This window comes from Coenobita brevimanus, chromosome 101 (genome assembly GCF_032717465.1).
Source record: "Coenobita brevimanus isolate Jiangsu-jjx chromosome 101, ASM3271746v2, whole genome shotgun sequence".
NCBI lineage: Eukaryota > Metazoa > Arthropoda > Malacostraca > Decapoda > Coenobitidae > Coenobita > Coenobita brevimanus.
The window spans coordinates 13,224,082-13,246,617 of record NC_137054.1 but is presented as its reverse complement, the minus strand read 5'-3'; the positions used below and the strand labels follow the sequence as shown (position 1 = coordinate 13,246,617).

The following is a 22,536-nucleotide window of genomic DNA, read 5'->3' as shown; positions in this document are numbered from 1 at the left end:
CCATTTATTCCTTAATACATGAATAATTAATCTCAAATTATGGATGCTGAGTTGATAGAACGTCACCATAACAAACAACAGCTGTAAGGGATTAATAATATAAATTAAAAATAGTTCCATATCTCTTCTTACAAAGGCAAGTCTTAAAATGTAGTGGATACACATTGAGATAAAAATAATTGAGAGAGAGTAATATTGGGGTAAATTTCTGACTCTTACCATGCATTTTTACTGCTAGATTCGAGTGACAACAATCCGATACCCGAGGATGGATGGCACGAGCGACGAGGGAATGGCTCTCTATCGTGTTTTCTGTGCCCAGTACTCAATAGCTCGAGGGGTTATATCATCATGCACTCAGAACCCATGGCAAGTATTAGGGCTACTCGGTTGTAAGCTGTCATAAAGCGTTTTTTATTAGACCTCAGAATAAACGCCTCATTCTGAAGGCTTGGGGTCCTGAGGCACAAAAAACAGGTTAAAGGGGTCATAGTTGACAGTGTAAATCAAGTTTGGTTAAGGCCATTTGTTAACCGTAATACGAATAGGCATAGGATGCTTGCACAAACCTTATAGTGTCCAGAGTAATTCAAGATACAGTATTTACTGAGTATTTTTGTAATGAACCAAGCAAGCATTGACAGTAGCCAATAGTTACTAGGGTATGATTCACTGATAAGCTAATGTAGGGTTTTACTTCTGTTAGGTACAATATAAAGTCATGTAAAGATGATTGTAAGAAGATATTTTTCATCTGTGTATGTTTTACACATACAAAGCAGATACTTCATTGATTCCATCATTCTCTGTTCCATAGGCCTATTGTATGATTAAAACCAGTAAAAAAATACAAGATAACCTATATTGCCTGGAGTTCACTTGTATTTTTTTAAATTAGCAGACTAATTGGACTATATTGCTATCGTTGGAATGGTTACTTTATTACAAGGTACCAAAGGATAGTCCTAGGCTGATGGAAGTAGATATTGGTACATTTCCGAGCTGAATTACATACGGGAGTGGGGACCTGTATGGCTCATTTATGCTTAAATATTTACTGGAGTTGGCTAATAGGCCTAGATATTTTGTTTTTTTTCTGCCCATACTGTACTGTATTTTATCTGCACAGTAGCTCTGCAATTTTGCCATTATTTAATGCATATGTGTTATGTAAATTTAGGGATTATTAATACAGTATTTCCCACAAGCCATATTAGGAACTGATTAACATTGGTTTAGATCATGGTATATGCTGAGTTTCTTCAGTTGCTATCCATATAAGTTGCATCAGTGTCTGTCCTTTACAGCAGAATGCAGAATTGGTTTGGGTTTTCTTGCATGTTATGGGTGTTGTCTTTTGATCATTTGGTAAGCCCTGTTCAGGGCCACATGGTGAATATAGCTTTGTACTGTAAGACCAGTTAATGGCTGAGCTCCTTAGAATTGTAAAGTTACTCTTTAAAGTGCCATTCAAAAGAAGGTATAAGAAAACTGAGACAAGAAACTCTGTTATGTATAGAATAATAAGTGACTGGAACAGGTTACTAAACAATGTGAGTACTACTTCTGTAAATGTTTTCAAGGGAAATTGTAACAAATTGATATTAGATACTGGAATTGTACAGGTTTGAAAGCAGGCAATAGGATCTATGAACAGAAGTGAATCTTGTGGATTTTATTGCTGAGCCTGTATACAGTAGCCTATATATATATATATATATATATATATATATATATACGGTACCGGTATATATATAAATATAAATATATAATGTATATATATATATATATATATATATATATATATATATATATACTGTATATATTCTGTGCCTGCCCTCCTCTCTTCCTATTTCTCCCATCTTTCCTGTCACTTCTTATTGCTTTTCTTTCCTTAACAGGTGGCTTTACATTGAGTGATAAGCCAAGTGGTTTCCTATAAGCCAAGAAACCATTCACAGTGCTGGCTGGTAACCATATAACCAAACTATATGTGCTCCCTACATGTCAGCAAGTGGGTTGGTGGAGGGTTAGTGCCCCTTCCCGTAAAACAAATAACTCAGAGTCAAATGGCCACCCCTTACGGGATTATGGTGTTTGGCAATAGATATATACCTGTATATATATATATATATATATATATATATATATATATATATATATATATATATATATATATATTGTATATATTGTATATATATATATATACCCTACGTGTCAAGTGGGGTTGGTGGAGGATTAGTGCCCCTCCCTGTAAAACAATTAACTCTAAGCCGTTGGCCACCCCATTTGGGATACATGGCGTCTGGCAATGAATGAATGATATATATATATATATTTTGCCAGACGCCTTAATCCCATACTGGGTTGTCACAAACAAATCGTCTTCACGTTGCCCTATCGCCCGCCATTTTGCTCCCCTGCTCCCAGCTCACACCTCCCTCTCTCATATACCTCTCCACTCCATCCCTCCATCTCATCCTTGGCCTCGCCCTCCCTCTCTTCCCCTCCACCTCACTCACATACTCACCAGTCTTTCACTCTTCATCCTCTCCACATGGCCAAACCACCTCATTGTGTTTCTCCTAACGCTTCCTATCACATCCACATCCACACCACAATGCTCCTTCACATCCTCATTTGTCAGTCTGTCTCTCCATGTGACTCCACATGCTTCTTTCAAGTAACTCATTTCCACTGCTCTCACTCTTGACTTGTGTCCCTCCTACAAGGTCCAAACTTCGCTTCCATACGTTAGAGTTGGTATCACAATACTGTCATGTAACTTTTTTACTTCCATGCCTACTTCCCCATTTCATATTACTGCATTCAAGGAACCAGCAGCCTTTCTTCCTTGTTGTACCCTTTCAAGCACTTCATCCTCCAAACTTCCATCCTTACTCATCACACTACCCAAGTACTGTACTTAAACGTACTTACATTTTCCTTTTCCTCCTCATCCAACCTCACTGTACATTCACTGACTTCACTTCTCTCGAAGACTATAACTTTACTCTTCCCTGCATTCACTTTTGGATTCTGTTTCTTACACACTCTCCCAAACTTATCCACCAAGCCTTGCAGCTCCCCTTCGTCTTCACTTAGCACAGTATCATCTGCAAACAACAGTACAGGGAGTTTCCAAACACTGCCCTCTAGGGCCACTCCAGCATCCACTGCCCTACCTTGTATCTCTTTTATAACTCCATCCATGTACAGATTGAACAACCACGGAGATGTGACACATCCCTGTTTCAACCCAACCTTCAAACAGAGAAATTCACTCAGTTCACTATCCACATGCACTGCAGCCTTAGCACCCTCATACATACTCTTCACAGCATTCAACAACTTCCCATCTGCTCCATATATTCTTAATACTTTCTACAATCCTTTTCTATCCACCCTGTCATGTGCTTTCTCCAAATCCATGAAGGCTGCATACAATTTCTTTCCCTTCTCTTGAAACTTTTCCATTAAAGATCTAAGAATGAATATCTGATCTACACAACCTCTACCTTTCCTAAAACCTCCCTGTTCTTCTCCAACTAATTCCTCTACTATTTCCCTAACTCTGTCAATAAGTATCCTACCATATACCGGTACTTTTCCTATTACACTAAGAAGACAAATGCCCCTATGATTACCATACACCTGTTTTTCCCCTCGTCCTTTGTACAAGGGAATAATTATATCTGACTTCCAATCCTCTGGGACTCTACCTTCCTTCCAGGCCAGTCTGCACATCTTCCACATCCATTCTACTACTATCTCTTCCCCATGCTTCAGCATTTCACCACACACTCCATCAATATATATACAGTATATATATACATATACCGGTATATTACGTATGTATATATACACAAGTCAAGTCGCCTATGGCGCGGACTTCTATGGCACGGTTTTCTATGACACAGCAAGGTGCCAGACCCCCCAAAACGAACCATGCGCATGAACTACCTATGGCACGGGCGCAGCAAGGTTTGAAATGCGTGGGCAAATTCCCCTGGCAGTGTACTCCCCTGTTTGTAAACAAAGAAGATGGCAACCACTTCATCTTTGTACTACAAATGCTCCAACTGTGGACTTTTTTCACTCTTATGAGGAGGTTAAACTTCAGATTCATTGTGTTAAGTAATGAAACATTAAAGATTCTTTGGGTATTGTGACTAGTTTATAGGTTTGTTCGTAAAACCGCTATGAATGGGTTAGTGACAAAGCACCTACCCCTGAGCTAAGGTGAAGTATAATGCCTCCCATCATCATCATCACATATATAAGAATGATTATTAATGGGTTAAATGTTAGTTTTGTTGACACTTGAGCATACAGACTTTATCAAATAAAGTTCTTCAATCAGTTTTTGGCAGCCTTCACCATCTTTAATGTTTTGGTCGGCCAGCTGATCTGTGTCTACTTGGTCGAACTTTTTCTCGCTCGATCTGCAGTGTGTGGTATTGCCCAAGTAGACACAAAGCTGATCATCCTCGCATTTTTTTGTGCCCATTGTTACGTGTAATGCATGCATTGACTGGTTACTTGATTGTGTGCACGTGTAAAGTGAGGAAAAGTGGGATGAAAAGGGGGACTTGCAAAACCAAATTCCATTTTTCCCATAGGTTTAGTTATTTGTATGGCATGGTTTTCTGTGGCACGGGCTTGGTCCAGAACCAATTAGCCGTGCCCGAGGCAACTTGACTGCATATACACTGTATATATATACATATATATATATATATATTCTATATACTGTATACTGGTATATGTAATGCTATGTTCTGGAGGTAGGGCTGGATCTAGCTCTGTGGCTAGAGTGAGGAGTGGATGGAAGAACTTCAGGGAACTGTTACCTCTCCTGACATTGAGAGGGCTCTTCCTCCATGCCAAGGGAACTTTGTGTGCTGCATGTGCTAGAAGTGTAATGCTGTATGGTAGTGACACCTGGGTAGTAATGGAAGAGCATATTTGCAGTCTCAGATGTACAGATAGGTGGATGTGCAGTGCATCCTTGAGTGCTAGGCCTGGAGGGGCTAGGTTTATGGTGGAAGAGTTGAGAGGTAGGATGGGCCTGGAGTGTATTGGTGTTGTGATAAGGAGAAGTAGATTGAGATAGTTTTGGCATGTAGAGAGGGTGGGGGATGATAATTGGGTGCAGAAAGTGAGAAGTGGTAACGTTAGGGGTAGGGTTGCGAGAGTTAGACTGAAAAAGACCTGGGATGAAGTCATTGAGTGTGACCTCAGGGATGTGGGCCTGAATAGGGAAGCTGCCAGAGATCAAGCAACATGGAGAGCTGCCAATAGGTGACCAAGGCCAATGCATGCAAACGTATTGGAGCCTTTAAATACGAAACAGTGATGTATGTATGGCAAGCAGTATACTGGTATTTGTTCAGCTAAGGGAGATTTTTCACACCCATTGAATCAGTGTGCTAAAGTATCCAACGAGATTATGGTATATTAACTTTGGTAAACAAGTACAACAGTAACACATACAGATTTGCTCATATTTTTGAGTTTTGCCAAACGGCCATACCACGTTGAGTAAACTGCTTCCCGTCCGATCAGCGAAGTTAAGCAACGTTGGGTCTGCTTAGTACTTGGATGGGTGACCGCCTGGGAACACCAGATGCTGTTGGCATATCGTTCTCCCTACGTGTCAAGTGGGGTTGGTGGAGGATTAGTGCCCCTCCCTGTAAAACAATTAACTCTAAGCCCTTGGCCACCCCGTTTGGGATACATGGCGTCTAGCAATGAATGAATGAATGAATATATTCAAGGGTACCTTTAAGATTAAGTTGTTCCAATTAGGGCATTTTTCAGCTAAGTATATCAGTTTGGTGGTAACCAAATTAAAATATGATTGATTGTACTGTACATCATTGTACTGTATTTAAGGTGTTATCATATACAGTATAATGAAGGTAGTTTCCAGTCTCTCACACAGTGAGGGGTTTTCCAGATGAACATAATCACCTGGCAGTTGTGAAAGTAAGTATATATAATAGATGTCATTGCAATGAACAGTACCAGTGTAAGGGTTAAAGACTCTTTAACCCCTTTACTGATGGTGTATTATTTACCCTATAGGTATTTTAGACTGGCTGATGTCAAGTCCATCTATTTATTTGTCGCCTGATGCCATAATCCCATAAAGGGTGGTTGTTTGTTTTGAGTTAGTCATTTTATGGGGAGGGGCACTAATCTTTCACCAACCCACATGTTGACACGTAGCAAACATGTATGGGTCAGTTATATGGTTACCACCCAGTATTGTAAATGGTTTCCTGGCTTACAGGAAACCATTTGGTCTGTCACTCAATCCAAAGCCACCTGATAAGGAGAGAGGAGCAATAAAAAGTGACAGGAAAAATGGGGGAAATAGAAAGAGAGAGGACAGACACAGAGAAAGAGTGATAAAGGTGAAGGAAAAAGTGGGCAACACCACGTCAAGTGAATGGATGATGGTCACCACCACCTACCACCTGATGTCAAGTGATTAGGAAAAACCCACCAGTCAAAATTTTATCATGGTTTGCCAGGCTTCAGGTCAGTAACACAATGGAAGCAGTTGCCATTATTGGAAGCATGTCTTAATGAAGAGTGCTGTGTTGTAGATATATTGTTATACAGGATTCCAGTTGTGGTAGATGGAGATGCCTACCATCCACACACTCAAGTGATTTTGCTGAGAGGCAAATGAGATGGTTTCTTATAATCCAGGATACCATTTACTACAGTGGTTGCTGACTATATAACCAAATGGATGCTAGGAGATCAAGTCATGTAAGACACCAACTGGTTATGGTCCATAAAGGTTTACGCTGGAGAGATGATTGGGATTTACCATATTGCTCACATAGCGCCACTTGGGCTAATGACTAGTCTTACTTGATTTAAATGTCTGGACTAGTAGCATAGCTTAGGGCCCTTGCACTACTGATGGGGCAGTTAAGGATTATTTAGTACATAAGACAGATATATTGTACAGTGTTTCAAGTTTGACTCTTATCTTAATTTTACAGTGCTTTAACTTACTGTTTTTTGAGCTATTTATTGTAGTTACTGTATTGTTGTAGGACTACTTTACTAAGTGTCTCTGTAAATATTTCCAACTTTTCTGAGACATGACTGTCCTTTTTAGTGGGATGATGGGTGCAGCAGGGAAGACATCATCTGCTGGAATGCTGTGTTTGCCAGAGCCACCAAAAAGACCCATGTTGCCATTCATCCGCTTTGCCATCCACCACCAGCCAGATATAAGGAGAGCTTTTCCAGATGCTCCACGTTCAGGTAGGTGTTTGCTGATTAGGGTAGAGAATGCCAGTTTATTTCTTTGAGCTTGTACGGTATATAAAACATGTTGAGTTACTCCTTATGCCTTGTGGGTCAGTGACTGCACTGCCCATGTTAACCCCTTTCACACAAAGGATGTCATTCTTGTAACTAACAGATGATTTTATTTAACAATGGAGAGACATTTCTAATCAAAGGAGTTAAATATGTCCTTCAATGGTTCCCTTCTGTAAGAGATGCCTTTCCTAAATTGGATATACCCATAATCATTTGGAAATTCAGTAGCAAGAATAAACTAATAAAAGACATCTGATTCAAGGGGTTAAGTATCTGGATGGGGTAGCATAATCCCAGGCTCCAAGACTCTTAACCTCTAAAACGCGGATCGTCGCATTTGCGACGGTCGGCCCAAAGGGCAGAATGGCGGATCGTCGCATTTGCGATTTGAGTTAATTTTGAATAACCGCGGGCAAGCATGCTCCAGCTGGTATTGTCTATCAGTCCCGCCACCCGTGAGCTACGTTTTATTACACTTGACCTTTGTACTACTGACCTCGGTTGTTGCCAAGTATCATTTTTTTTACCCACCGACGCACCGATGCGCAGCCCTCCCTCGTCGTGCGATACGGCAACGCGCGGACGGCTGATACGTGTCAATCTGCGCCGTCATCTCGCAAGCACTTTTTGCTACTGGGAAACGCTTGTTTCCCCAGTTGTCACACTGTCATTTTTTCGCGCGGTTTGCCCCAGAATAGCGTCAGTCCACGCAAATCTGCCACGGTGACACCATGTCTAACTCGAGCTCTTCCGAGTCTGTGCCTTCTAGCCCTCTGAAAAAGGGTTTTGTGACCTCAACCCCCTTCAAAACCTTACCAGGAACTACTAAGGGCCTAAGTGACTGCAATAGCCTCAGAACTTTTGAAAGCCTCAATGGACTATGGCAGTGACGTCGGTGTGTGGTCGAGTCTGGCTGAGTCTGACACACAATCCAGTGCAGAGCCCGGGCCAGAAGTGATTGTTTCTGTGCCGGAGGAGAGTGTGTCAGTGCCTAGCACCTCAGCAGGGAAGGCTCCTGTGAGAAGGGGCCTCGAGTATGGGAAGGGGGAAAAACGGAAAAGGAGCGGTGACCCCAGCTCACCGCCATTGTCCCCTACGCCACGTCACGCCACCGCAAGCCCGCCACGTACTCCCAGCCCTGTTCTCTCGTCCTCCTCCTCTGCTGCCCTGTCTCTTGAGTCGTCGGAGTCTCCTTCACCACCGAGAAAGGGAAGTAAACGTGCAACATTACGTTTGAGAGGTTTTCGTAGGCCTAGTGTTCGTGTTGGTAGAGCAAAAACTTTGTCCCCTAGTATAAGGCTAGCTCGTAGGGAGGGAACTCGCACTAGGCAACTCGGCAGTCACGCCACCGCGAGTGACCTTGAGCCCAGTGATAATGTCCCCACCACCACCACCACCACCACCACAACACCAGCACGACCTGGGATAGCCTCTGCCTCACATACTGTTGCCTCGCCTGCCTCACCCACTCCCACACGACCTGCTTCACCCCCCGCCGCCCCAAGCACCTCCCAGCCTAGGCAGGGAACGCTGGATGCCTTCGTGTGGTCAGAGGGATCAGATTTTGTGCCGGAGGATCTGCCCTTTGACGACAGTGGGTGTGGACTTCAGGCTGACTTCCCTGTGGACGAGGATGGTGAATGCCTTGACTACCTGTTGGCCTTCCTTGACGACGAGGTTATGGAGCACATCTGTACCGAGACAAACAGGTACGAGGGGCAATGTGCTCCAGTTCGCGAAGGAGAAGGTGAGGCGGCCATGCCATCCACGTCGTGGATGGCAGCATGGGTGCCTCTTACGATCCGCGAGCTTTTTGTATTTATTGGATTGATGTTGCTAATGCCGCACAACTGGAAACACAAGTTAGAAGAATACTGGACTTCCGATGAGCTGTGCCCAACACCCATTTTCAATAAATACATGAGCCGCGATCATTTTAGGCAGCTGATGACTTACCTTCACTTCGCGAACAATGATGAGCCTTCCCAAACTGACCCATTATGGAAAGTGAGGGGAATCCTGAACATGATCAAGGATAAGTTTATGAGGTTCCTGCGCCCTTTCAAGAAAGTCGTGATTGACGAGTCCTTGGTATTGTTCAGGGGCCGTCTTCGGTTCGTCCGGTACATTCCAAGCAAACGCCACCGCTTTGGAATCAAGTTTTTCGTGCTGTGCGACTGCAAGACGGGGTTCATCCTTGACTTCGTCATTTACACCGCCAGCAATGTCGATTTGGATAAGACTGACCCCCTTGGATTCTCTGGTTCTGTGGTGAAAGTGCTTTTGGAAAAGTACTTTGGCGAGAATCATGTCCTGTATACGGACAATTACTATACCGCTCCTAAACTCGCCAAGTACCTTTCTGAACACGGCGTCGGCTCCTGTGGCACTGTCAGAAGCAAAAGGGCACATTACCCTGCCTTCCCCGAGGCTGAAAAGTCAAAGCGGGGAGACGTGCACCTGAAGAAATCTGACAAGATGCTTGCGATCAGGTGGCATGATAAGAGAGTCGTGAACATGCTCACCACAGTACACAAGGGGGAAATGCTGGCAACAGGGAAGGTCGACAGAAGGACTGGCGAGCCTGTGATGAAGCCTGATGCTGTCATTGACTATAACGTCAATATGCGGCTGATGGACAAGTCTGATATGATGATTGGAGAGATTGACTGCCTGAGGAAAAATCGTCGTTGGTACAGGAAGGTGTTCTTGCACATGATTGATATGTGCATGTTGAACGCCTTCATCCTGTATAAAATCAAGAACAGGAAGCCAGCCAACTACTCTCTCAGACGATTTTCCAAGACTTGTGTCTACCAGCTGCTTCAGCGTTACGGCCAGGTTCTTTCTACAGGTCCCAAACGCCACCCTCACACACCTCCAGACCGCCTACAGTGTATGGCCTACCTTCAGCGACACCGCCTGGAGCCACTGCCAGCCACTGCAAAGAGGGGGAAAGCACTGAGGAGGTGTCATGTGTGCAGCCACACTACCAGGCAGGAAAGAACCTTTAGGCGCACCTCCTTGCAGTGCAAAGAGTGCAAAGTTCCCCTCTGTGCTTACCCGTGTTTCTTTGACTACCACAGCCTAAGTAGATTTTGAAAATAAGGGTAAGATTCTTTGAAATAATACTGAGAGTGACAGTGATAATATTGTTTAGTTTTCTTTTACGTGCTGACAGTGACAGCCTGATGAGTGTAAATTAGTGTATGTACTTGTAAAAGCACTGACAGTGACAGTGTTTTTTGGTGTAAATAATTGTACATAGTAATAATATAAGTATTGCGAGTGACAGTCACTCCAGTGTAAGAAGATGAAAGCATATTTTCCTATTCTATGTTCTGACAGTGACAGTTTGTTGTGTAGAAAATATTATTTTTATAACACTGGACATTGACACTGATGAATAAGGCAAAAAAAAGAACAGATACAGTGAAAGTGAGCGATAGAAATGAAGTGCGAGTGGCCAACAGGAGCGAGAATAAAGTGCCTGCCGTAAGGCTGAATAAACTCGCGCTGCGGTGGTCTTCCTCAGTCCCAATCCACAATACTGGCAGTGACAGTGATTTTTATGGCCGTAATAGTGACAGGCAAACGTTTGTGAAAAAAAATGTAGTATACGTGTTTTTTGCCGAGAAAAGGCAAATGTGACAATAGTGACGGGAAGATCGCCACCGCGCTGCATGTCGGCCGTGCGCTCCGTTCATTTTAGCCTTATTTTCAGTGCTTATTTACAAATACGGATTCCAAACAACCTGTACGTTGTTGTATAAAGTGTACTGTGACAGATTGAGGCTGTGGTAGAAAGAAAACCAGGTTTCTGGAGGTGTGAGAGTGAAGACTTTGTTACCCAACTTTGCAAGTCTTCACAAGTCCTTTGGTAGTCAACGAAGGCTCAACATGTGGCTCAGGAGAAAGCTGAATGTAAGTACTATTTGCCATAAAAATTTTAATGCTCTAGGGTTAATCTATGATTTTTGGCAAATATTTTCCCACAGGTACTCAGACCCCGCTACAACCCCACCACAGCGGGGGGATCGCCCGTACACAGCCGCGTTTTAGGGGTTAATGAGGCAACACAGGTTGGACGATGGATAGAGGGATGATTGAATTGCAGGGATAGTTATAAATGGTTGGCCAGATTAACTGAACAGTGTTATAATGCAATCTAGCTTGTTGGTCGTTGGTTGTTAACCCTTACCATGCTAGCGACGCAGATCTACGTCCTCTTCAAAAATGCCAGTGACGTAGATCTACTTCCTGCAGCATTGAGAAGTCATTGCAAGCAACTGACGTAAAATGGAAGGTATTAACGTATCTCGCTAACTTCAGACATTTCTCTACAACTCTTACAACAGTGATTTAGAAGCGTGGAAGGCGAGTGAGTCTTCACAGGCTCACAGCCGCTCTGCTTTCTCAGTAACCTTGAAGATATCAGAGGCTGAGTGGCACCAACGTGACTCGATTCAACCTACTTTCTGGCTTTGGCGATTACTTTTAATAGTGCCAGGGATCTTATATTGATGTATTAAGCCCATTTACCCACAAAAAAATCCATAATCGGTTCACAAACTCACAGACGCTTTACTCTCTCAGTAACCTCGAAGATTTCAAAGGTAGAGTGGCACCAACCTGACTCGATTCAGCCAGCTTTCTAGCTTTGGTGATTACTTTTATTAGTGCCAGGGATCTTGTATTGATGTGTAAAGCCTATTTACCTGGAAAAAAATCTAAAATCAGTTCACAACCTCACAGCTGCTCTGCTCTCACAGTAACCCCAAATATTTCAGAGTACAGAGGTACTCGATGTAGTGCTGCTCTCGGGTGTCTGCCCTTTCCTCTCCTCCATCCTTCTTTCCTTCCATCCTCCTCTGTCTTTCTTTCCCTCATTCTTTCCAAGTCCTTCTGTCTACGGGTGACTTTACACTCCCTGTACTGTCTTTCTTTTCTTCATTCTTTCCTCTTCCTTCTGCCTGTGGGTGACTCTACACTGAATGACAAGCCAAATGGTTTCCTGTACACCGGGAAACCATTTACTACGCTGGGTGGTAACCATATAACCAAATTTTGGCGCCTGGTGGTTTAGTGGGTAATTACGGCACTCCAGTCAGATTGAGCTGGTGAAGGTTTATATCCAAGGGATGGTTTGGATTTTTTGCTCATGTAATGCCACTTAGGGATGAGTGAGACTGGTCACTATCATCTTAAATGTCAGGACTAACTTGCCTAGCCCCGGACTCTTACGCTCCTCATGGGGCAATGTAGGATTGGATGATGGATGGATAGAGTGGCACCAACCTGACTCAATTCAACAGACTATGTGGCTTTAGTGATTACTTTTATTAGTGTCTGACTTTAGTGATTACTTTTATTAGTGTCTGGCTTTAGTGATTACTTTTATTAGTGTCAGGGATCTTATATTGATGAATTAAGCCCATTAAGCCAGGAAAAAAATCCAAAGTAGGCTGGCATAGAGGGGTATAACTTTTTGTTTTTTTCCCCCAGTGCAGTGCGAGTTAATGTCCTTTAAAGCTACAAGGTTGTGTGATGTCCTCATGGTTGTTCAATGTATATATGGATGGGGTGATGAGAGAAGTAAAAACACAAGTAATGGAGAAAGGGATGGCATTGGTAATGAATGGTGATGGATGGAATATCTCAGATTTACTGTATGCTGATGATGCAGTACTGCTTGCAAGTAGTGGCCAAGAACTTGGTAGGCAAGTGCAAAGTTTTGCTGAGGTCTGTGAGCATCGTGCCTTGAGAGTAAACGTAGAAAAGAGTAAAGTGATGGTTACCGAGAGAGTAGGTGACTCCCAGTGCAATGTTACAGTGAATGGAGAGAAACTGGAATTGTGAGAGAGTTCAAATACCTGGGTAAAGTGATAGAAAAGAGAGGAAAATGTGCAAAAGAAGTTGAAAGTAGAGTGACACAAGGAAGAAAGGTAGCTGGTGCAATGAAGGCCTTGATAAGAAACAGAGGCTTGAGTGTTGGAGCTGCACGAGGCTTACATGAAGGAGTGTCAGTGCCAGCTTTAACATATAGCTGTGAGACTATTGTGTGGCATAAAAATGAAAAGTCAAAAGTAAGAGCAGTGGAGATGGGACTGCTGAGGAATGTATGTGGAGTACAGAGGGTGGATAGGATATGAAATAATGTGATTCGTGAAAGATGTGGAGTGAGGAAGTTGGTGGACACCAGAATCGAAGAGAGTGTACTGAGATGGTATGTTCATGTGGAGAGAATGGATAACAATAGAGTGGTGAAAAAGGTATATCTGAGCAAATTTGAAGGAGGGAGGAGGCAAGGTAGGCCAAGGAGAAGGTGGAGAGATATGGTGGATGAGTGTGTGAAGAAGAGAGGTATGGAAGTCGGTGAGGCTAGGGAACTGACAAGAGATCGAGCTGGCTGGATGAATGTTGTGAGGAGAAGTGCATGATCAGGGATTTGGCACCCCTTTTTAACATGGCAGCGTCTGGATTGACTCAGTCGGATATGTTTATGTCAAGCTACAGAACGTGGTGAATGTTTTTGGCATATCCGATAGAGCCAGGATTCTGTGGGCTTGAATGATGAGTGAATGGAAGTGTGGCCCATTGGATTGGGTAAATTTGGGCTGTCTGGCCATTGCTACTCCTCACCCTACCCTAGGGTGGGAAAGGAGGTCCAGATGAAGATGATGATGATGAAAGCTACTGATACTGTGTGAGCTTAATATGTGGCTGAAAGCTTGGTTACCAGGTCAAGCACAGAGTTCAAACTGAAACACATGTTATTGCAAGTTATCAAACATTTTTCCTTAGCCGCTAATCTTTGAATATGTTTCACTTATCATCTTATGTGGCATCACAGCTTGATGATGGATGTTAATTTTGGATTGTAGTCCTGTGCATTTTAAAGAAAATAAAGTTATTGTATTGGTATCATCAGAAAAAAGGGCAAGAAGAATTCAGAAGTAGGAAAAGAAAAGAAACAAATTTGAGAGTTATCAGCAGTGCCCAGTGGAAAGGGCTATGCATCCATTCATCCATTGTAAAAAGTTGTAGAATTCATGGCTCCTGACAATTCATCCATTTTTTTTCTTTCTTTTTTGATATCCTTCTAATACACTTTTGGGACAAAACCATCCTGTCAGCTGTCAGGTTAGTGGCCCCTTCAGTCCAATGACATGTTACTGCTATTTATTGTTACTTCCTCCAGATGGTGTTATTTAACATGGGAGGGTCTTTAGTACCCAAGGAGTTAAACAGTGCTATATCTAACCCCTCCAGTTCGAATAGTCAATCCAGATCTGAATAAGATTTTTATGGTGGTGGCCTAATGAGTCGTAGTAGCTGTAATTGTAACCTTAGGCTCATCTGAATCTGAGCCCATTAGATTGCAGGCTGAAGTTGCTCACCTTCTGCAATCCATCATTCCCCTGTTAGGGGATAGGGAGGGAGTTTAGGGGCATTTGCATAACCAGGTTTCAGAGCTACCCAGCCATGTCTTTGCCATTGTATGAAGGTGCCTTTCTTTAGCACCATTATGAAAATATGAAATATGTTGTTGAACTGAGGGACTTAAAAATTTGGTGGAACTCTTGTCTCATGCAGTTATTTTTCATGGACTTGCTGATGAATTAATATTACTTCACTATAAAGTGTCTGTGATTCATTGTAAGGTTTTGTGAAGTCAAAAATGAGTGATTTTTTGTACTTTTTAAACCCTCAGTCATGAGCTGGAAGCTTGTCTCATTTAAAGTTGTTTTATGTAAAGTAGTGTTGTAAAGAGGATTACATTTATGTAACTACACTTTTCATGTAGCTGTCTATGTCTATCATTTTTTTTTTTTTTTTTTTTTTCCCCTACTTGTATGCTTGCATGCTTCTATTTCTAGGTTTTACCTATGCCGTATATTAGTGGGAGATAGGATTAGGTTAATGATGATCATGGTAACCTATTTTGATACCCAGTGTAAAATTGATGTGTGTGATATAAATCTGGGGTTTGAATGAATGGAAAATTTATATTCTGTGTAGTGACTGTTTTTTATGGTTTAAGGTACCAATATTTTTATTAAATTAGGATATTGGATTCAGTTCTTATTCTCAACCTGTCTATGCACCTAGCCTTAAAATATGCACATCGTACATCCAGTATCCAGTATGGAATACTCCACCCGCCCACTGTTCATCACGTGCTGCACTCTAGTCCTTGCAACTCTTGCTTTGACCTCACAGATATCCTCATTCATATGTTTGTTGAACAACCATGAGAACACCACACATCCATGTTTCATTCTATTCCTGATGTTGAGCTAAAGACTCAAACATCAGTCTACATAAACACGTGCATCACCATGATACTGTATGTTTGCAGCATTGAGTAATTTTTTTTCCATGTAATTCATTTTGTTATATTGTCTATTGGCCATTTGTTAAAGCATATTTTGATTACCTTATTTTTTCCAGTTATAAAGGATAAGGTAATGCAGATGTGGAAAAGCTTGAGCAGTGAAGAGAGAGAAATGTGGTCGAAGGAATACGAGAAGGAAAAAGTTGAATATGAACTAAGGTTTGTATGTTGTCTTCCTTCCTTCCTTCCTTCCTTTTTTTTTTTTTTTTTTAAATACAGAAACATAAGTACAGTATGTATAAAGTTGGTAATATCATTGTCGTTTGTCTGCCATATGTAGCTTAAGAGAGAAGACTGAACATTCATGCTGTTTGGTATATTGTTCTGATGTAGGGACAGTGTTTATAATATAGTCTTTTAAGACCAGCAAACGTTTCTAAATGATGAAAGATTTATTAAAAGTAGTGTAATTTCTCTATTCAGGCAGAATGTGGCCACCAGTTCCATCATTAAGGCATATGGCTATATATAGATACTGCTAAATAAATAAATAAATAAGCATGGAAACAGTTGTGCTAATATATAATACAATGTTTGCAGGTACAGAGAGTACATGAAGACGGTCTCACCAAGGGATCTGGAAACAATGAAAAGAGTCAGGGATCAGGAATCGAGAAAAAAGGCAAAACGTCTCCAGAATCGCATAAGGAAAGAGCAGCAGGCTGTTGAAGGCAAGCCCAAGGCACCAGGCAATGCATTTTTCTTATTTATGATGAGACAAGATTCAGGAGGGCTGAAGAGAAAGGTGATTTATGAAATATGAAAAGCATGATGAACATAAAATCATGAAATGAATATAATGAAGAGGATTTATGGTTCATGAATGATGATTGTGATAAAATTTTGTTAGTGTCTTTTTTTTTTTTTTTTTTTTTTTTTTTTTTTTAAATACATAGATCACTACTGTATATACCAAGAACTATATATATAATTTTCCATTACTGTATTTTTCAGCAGTTAGGTCTCTGTTGTGATTTGTTTCTCAAATATTTCTTGACTAAATTGATATTTTACTGTTAAGATAATTTTTTCAAGGACCACAAGTGGAGGTTGCTTGATAAGATGCAGAATAATGAAAGTAGGAAGTTTGAGCAAATAGAGGAATATGATGGAGAAGACAAGAGTTTAAGAGATTTTGCCTTGTGGAATATTAAGGGATTGATAAAAAGCATGTGGAAACTACTGGTTGAATTCAGGATAGTGTTTAGGAAAGGGACTCTTGACATGATATGGTAGAATGGAGTGAAAGAGGATTTGAATCACAGTTACCTCTCAACTAACACGAGTTTAAAAAACGTGTTTTCATTTTAACACGGGCAAATATTTCAGGAGGTATGTTTAACTAACAAGGGTTTCTCTATTTAACGCGACTTTACACGTGCGTGATGGTTTCAAATTAGCGCCGTGTTCCTTGGACAGTCCCGAGCTGATAGACCGTGTGTGGCAGTTTATGTTTAAATACAATTTTTTATTTGTCTGTTGCTTAAACTGGTTTTATTCGAACTATAATATTCAAAAATGAAGTTTGGTCCCATTCTGAGCAATTTGGCTCATTTTCGGACAAAATTTGGCCAGGAAAATGATGGTAAATATAAATTGTTACAACTTGATGCTGCAGAACAGAAAGAAGAAAACCACTCAGACCAAGATAGAGCAGTTCTTTATGAAGAAGACACAAAACTGTTATCTTCATCACCAGTAGCATGGGAGTCAGAGGAAGAGGAAGAGGAAGGACAGCAGAGCGAGGAGGGACAACAAATTTAGGGTGGGGAGCGGCGGGAGGTGGGGTAGAGGGGTAAGGAGGGACAGCAGCAGACAATGAGTGATGCATAGGTGAAGTGAGGCTGTGTTGTTATTGTTTGTGACCTACTTACTGTAATGAAAATGTTGCTTTTACTGTAGTGTTTTTATGACCTACTAATGCATTAATAATGCCGAGGAACTTTCACATCCACGTAAAAAACGAAAACAGTATGTATTTGGGGAGAAGTAAACAACACTTCGGCCCAACTAGGGCTAAAATGTTGTTTATTTCTCCCCAGATATACTGTTTTTGTTTTTTACGTGGATTTTCCTTCAAATTAATATTGTTGTTTTTAAGTTTAGAGTTGCATAACTCCACAGATGGGTAGATTTTCCGGGAGTCCAGGAATGTAACCCCCAGTATTACCATTGTTTCCTATGGGAAAATTATGTTTAAAAAGCGCGTTTTTAATTAGCGCGATCTCTCCGGGAACCTAACCCTCGCGTTATTTGAGAGGTTACTGTACATTGCATAGGTCTCAGCATCCAGGAGTTTGAGAGGATTGTATATAAAAAGATAAAATTTTAATGTGGTACTTACTATGTGTTGTTTTGGTGATGCTTTGATAATAATTGCGCATGTGTATGTACACATATGTATTTATTTTTTTAATGAAAATAATGGCAGTACATTTGTAAAGGTAAATAATGGAATAATTGACAGGCTGTGATGACTGTGAATGTTTAAGTTAGGTATGATAATTAACAACTAGTTACACATGAAAGCCACATGCAGTAGTTGAAGTGGGCTAATGACGTACATTATTTTGCTTTTCAGTGGCATCCCACTTGGATAATTTTGAGCATGTACACTGTAAGAAAATTGCTAGTTTTTGTATAGTGCTGTATATTTACTTAGAAAAAGAACTAACGGCCAATCCTCTTTTCATTCCATTTTTTTCAGGAATTTTTGCTTGAAGCTGGGAGAATGTGGAAATGTCTGTCTGAGGAAGACCGCCGAGCATACCATGAAGAAGCTGAAAGGCTGAAGGAGCAATATGTGCAGGATCTTGCTGCTTGGGAGGATAGGTAATAAAGTAATATTGTTTGCTTTCACAGAGTGGTCAGTGTATTGTGTCGTCTTTGCTCCTCAGCTGGCTTTTTCTGGTGAATTGTGGAGATGGCTCAGTAAGTGTATCCAGTGTCCAACCTGCATCATTTTCACCTATGTAACACATCATGTTTTATGGAATCTTTGTTTTCTGTAGCCATTAATTGATTGCTTGCTGATTTCATGTGGTAAAGTAGATGGTACATTGACTGAGCTGTCTGCCATACAAGAAATTCAACAGCTGAGTGACCTGGTGGAATGCACTTGATAGACCATCCTGTATATATCTTTTTTCACAGTATGTCTACTTCCAGTTGTGGTATCATTTTGTAACTAAATGTGATTTTGAGTGCTGAATACCATATATGTTTGTCTTGTGTAGGCAGTATGTACGAGTATGTACTGTGTCTGTAATTGTGTTATGGTGGTGTTTTTTTAGTGTACTTTGTTGCTCAGTGATACAAGATTGAGTGTACGAAATTCAGAGAACATGTACCAGACAAAATGGAAGAAATATGGTAGCTCAGTCCATAAAGTACTGTAGTATATTTTGCTGTGGTATATACTGCTGCAATTTTAAGAATTACCATATTATTTAATGCAATATGTTCTCCAAGTTAACTAATGTTATGCAGAAATTACCTTGGTTTTGGAGAGTTCTTTTGTCAGAGAGTGTGGGAGAAACAGGTTTGAAGGGTAACTGAAAGTATATACATTGTGTTTGAGTTTAGAAAATCCATTTCCTCAAATAGTATGTAGGCAGCATTAGTCCAAGTTAAGGGATCTGTACTGCAACTAATACAGTACTGATGTTGGGAAATCATCTTGCTTCTGTGCATTGTTGTTCTGCAGATGCAGCCAATTTGAGTGGTTTTGGTTTATAAATGCATTTCTCCGCAGATTCTTCAACAGTTAATACATTTCAGAATGGCCAAGGCTGGGAGACTGGATCTGATCAGACCACAACAGCAGTTGTTATATAAGCTTTTTGAGACCAAGCACCAGCCCCAGTAAGGGTGTCAGCAGTGGACGAAGAGAACTCAGGATATCCATGAGGGGCAATGCAATCAGCCATTTACATATTTGACCATTTAGGGTAATAAACAGTCTGTATCTCGTAGGTAGATAGAGAGATGAGAAGCTTTCATGTTTTTAGGTTTCAAACCCAAGTTGGGATTCCTAAGCCATTTCCTGCCTTGACAAGCAGGATATTTATGGTACAGAAAGGAAAGCATCAGATTCACCCTCCTAAACATTAATTGTAAGATTTTTGCCTAAAGTACTTTACAGTAATGTACAGTACCTTGATATTCTCATAAGAAGCAGATACGTAGACCTGGCTACGGCCTGCGTTGGTATGTTGCCGCTTGCTGGATGGTTAGCGAAGATTAGGATGTGGTCTGTAGTTGAGTGAATGTTCATCTGCTACCTAGTAGCAACTGGATCTAAGCACCCATCTCATGCTGTAGATCCCCTCTGTCAAATATATTTATTTGTTGCATAGAGAAGAAAGCAGCTTAAATGTTGCATTCATACCTCATACAGTGCATCATCATTATATCAAAAACCTCAGCCATGCTTATTCATCAGATATCAGTTTATTTATTTTGTCACATCAAAAAATACAGATTGCTGCTTTGAGCATTTATGCAACTTATAAAGATTAATGCTAAATTACTCTTGCGGAGGGGAAGTGAGGATCATAAGTATAGGTATACTGTATAACTAATTGATATATTAGTGCTTACACTTTTGCTTTCTGAAGTATTTATGTAAATACTGTAAACTTTTGTGCACCTGTATTATTATTGTACATCTCTTATAATTTTTGTAATGTTATATAATAAAATACTTTTATATATATTGTAACTTGGCATGTGCTGCTTACCAGGAAGGTATTGTAAGTACTGAAATATCTGATAGTGTATTGTTTACAGCAGATAAAGATTATCTTTGGATAAGTATCTGTTAGTTTATGGAATGTGGTAGGTGGGGGCATTCACCATCCACTCACTTGATTCAGTGCTGCTCTCATGTGCTGCCTTTTCCTCTCTTTCATCCTTCTTTCCTTCCATCCTCTTCTGTCTTTCTTTCCTTCATTCTTTCTCTGTCCTTCTGCCAACAGGTGACTTTACACTCCCTCTTCTGTCTTTCTTTCCTTCATTCTATCCTCTTCATTCTTCTTGTGGGTGACTCTACACTGAGTGACAAGCCAAATGGTTTCCTGTACACTGGGAAACCATTTACTATGCTGGGTGGTAACCATATAGCCAAATTTTGGCACCTGGTGGTTTAGTGGGTAATAATGGCACTCCAATCAGATTGAGCTGGTGAAGGTTTATACCCAAGGGATGGTTGGGGTTTATTGCTCATGTAATGCCACTCAGGGGATGAGTGAGGCTGGTCACTGTCATCTTAAATGTCAGGACCAACTTGCCTAGCCCCGGGCTCCTACGCTCCTCACGGGGCAACGTAGGATTGGATGATGGATGGATGGATGGATAAGATGGAACAAAAATGCAAACTTTCCATACATTTACTTAGGTCTGTCGATGTTAGAGAGGTCATCATCATCATCATCCAGACCTCCTTTCTATTGTAGGGCAGGGTGAGTAGCATCGTCCAGATAGCCAAAGTTTGCCCAATTCAGTGGTCCATGCTTCTATTCACTCATCATTCAAGCCCTTGAAATCCTGGCTGTATCAGATAGGCCCCCCAAAATTTCACCACGTTCTGTTGCTTCACATACACCTATCTGATAGAGCCAATCTGAATGCTGTCACGTTAAAGAGGGGTGCCAAATCCCTGGTTATGCGCTTCTCTGCACAAAATTTATCCATCCTACTCAGTCTCTTGTCAGTTCCTTAGCCTCTTAGAGAGATTTCACTTTACTGTACGGTAATTAATTGGTGGTAGGTGGGGCGCATATCATCCCTTCACTTGATGTTGTGATGCCTATTTTTTCCTTTGTGTTTAGTGTTCATTTTCTTTGTCTGGCCTCCTCCTATTTTCTCCTATCCTTCCTGTTACTATTTATTACTAATTTTTCCACTTCAGGTGGACCTACACTGAGCGACAAGCCAAACGGTTTCTTGTAACCAGGGAAGCTCTTACAACACTGGCTGGTAGCCATATAATAAAAAACTGGATGATGTGGGACCTACTATGGTGCCCCTGTTAACTGGGTGGAGAGACGCGAATGTGGTGTCCATCCAGAAACCAGACCTCCTCAGTAATGTGTGTGCTTCACTTTGGTAAGGCACTGTCTTCTGCAAGGAAACACTGGTTCACGGCAAGAGACAACCCTACAGGGGTCGTGGCTTGCCTGTTGTTGATGGGTCCGCTTAGTTGGACAGACTGAGGTTACACGACAACAACATCAGCTGTAATTAATATAGGAGCGAAGTTAGTCACTGACCTGATAAATATGATTATATATGAGTGTGTTGTCCCAGATGATTGGCTGAAGAGTGTAATTGTCCATCCTTCTTTCCTTCCATCCTCCTATGTCTTTCTTTCCTTCACTTTTTCCTCATCCTTCTGCCTACGGGTGACTTTACACTCCCTCTTCTGTCTTTCTTTCCTTCATTCTTTCATCTTCCTTCTGCCTGTGGGTGACTTTACACTAAGTGACAAGCCAATTGGTTTCCTGTACACCAGGAAACCATTTACCATGCTGGGTGGTAACCATATGACCAAATTTTGGCCCCTGGTGGTTTAATGGGTAATTACAGCGCTCCAGTTGGATTGAGCCAGTAAAGGTTTATATCCAAGAGATGGTTGAGGTTTATTGCACACATAAATGTCACTCAGGGATGAGTGAGGCTGGTCACTCTCATCTTAAATGTCAGGACCAACTTACCTAGCCCCAGACTCCCTACGCTCCTCATGGGGCAACGTAGGAATGGATGATGAATGATGATATACTGTA

The 22,536-nt window shown here is 41.3% G+C and overlaps 1 protein-coding gene and 1 non-coding gene across 2 annotated transcripts; both read left to right on the top strand.

The window, feature by feature from the left end:
• Positions 1–259: 259 nt before the first annotated feature.
• LOC145414847 (transcription factor A, mitochondrial-like) lies at positions 260–20,398 on the top strand. The gene is made up of 6 exons (XM_080284269.1): positions 260–369; positions 7,145–7,293; positions 15,808–15,910; positions 16,292–16,496; positions 18,459–18,583; positions 19,532–20,398. Exons 1-6 carry the CDS (start codon positions 269–271, stop codon positions 19,617–19,619), a joined length of 771 nt encoding a protein of 256 aa, XP_080140395.1. The 5' UTR covers positions 260–268; the 3' UTR covers positions 19,620–20,398.
• On the top strand, positions 5,523–5,641 carry LOC145415165 (5S ribosomal RNA). The gene has a single exon (XR_013900019.1). It is a non-coding gene; the product is annotated as a 5S ribosomal RNA (ribosomal RNA).
• Positions 20,399–22,536: the final 2,138 nt, after the last annotated feature.

Excerpts from the sequence above, each read along its gene's own strand:
- LOC145414847 (XM_080284269.1), top strand. The coding sequence starts at position 269 with ATGGATGGCACGAGCGACGAGGGAATGGCTCTCTATCGTGTTTTCTGT. Across the intron at positions 370-7,144 it reads TCATGCACTCAGAACCCATG|TGGGATGATGGGTGCAGCAG; the intron begins GCAAGTATTAGG and ends TGTCCTTTTTAG. Across the intron at positions 7,294-15,807 it reads TCCAGATGCTCCACGTTCAG|TTATAAAGGATAAGGTAATG; the intron begins GTAGGTGTTTGC and ends TATTTTTTCCAG.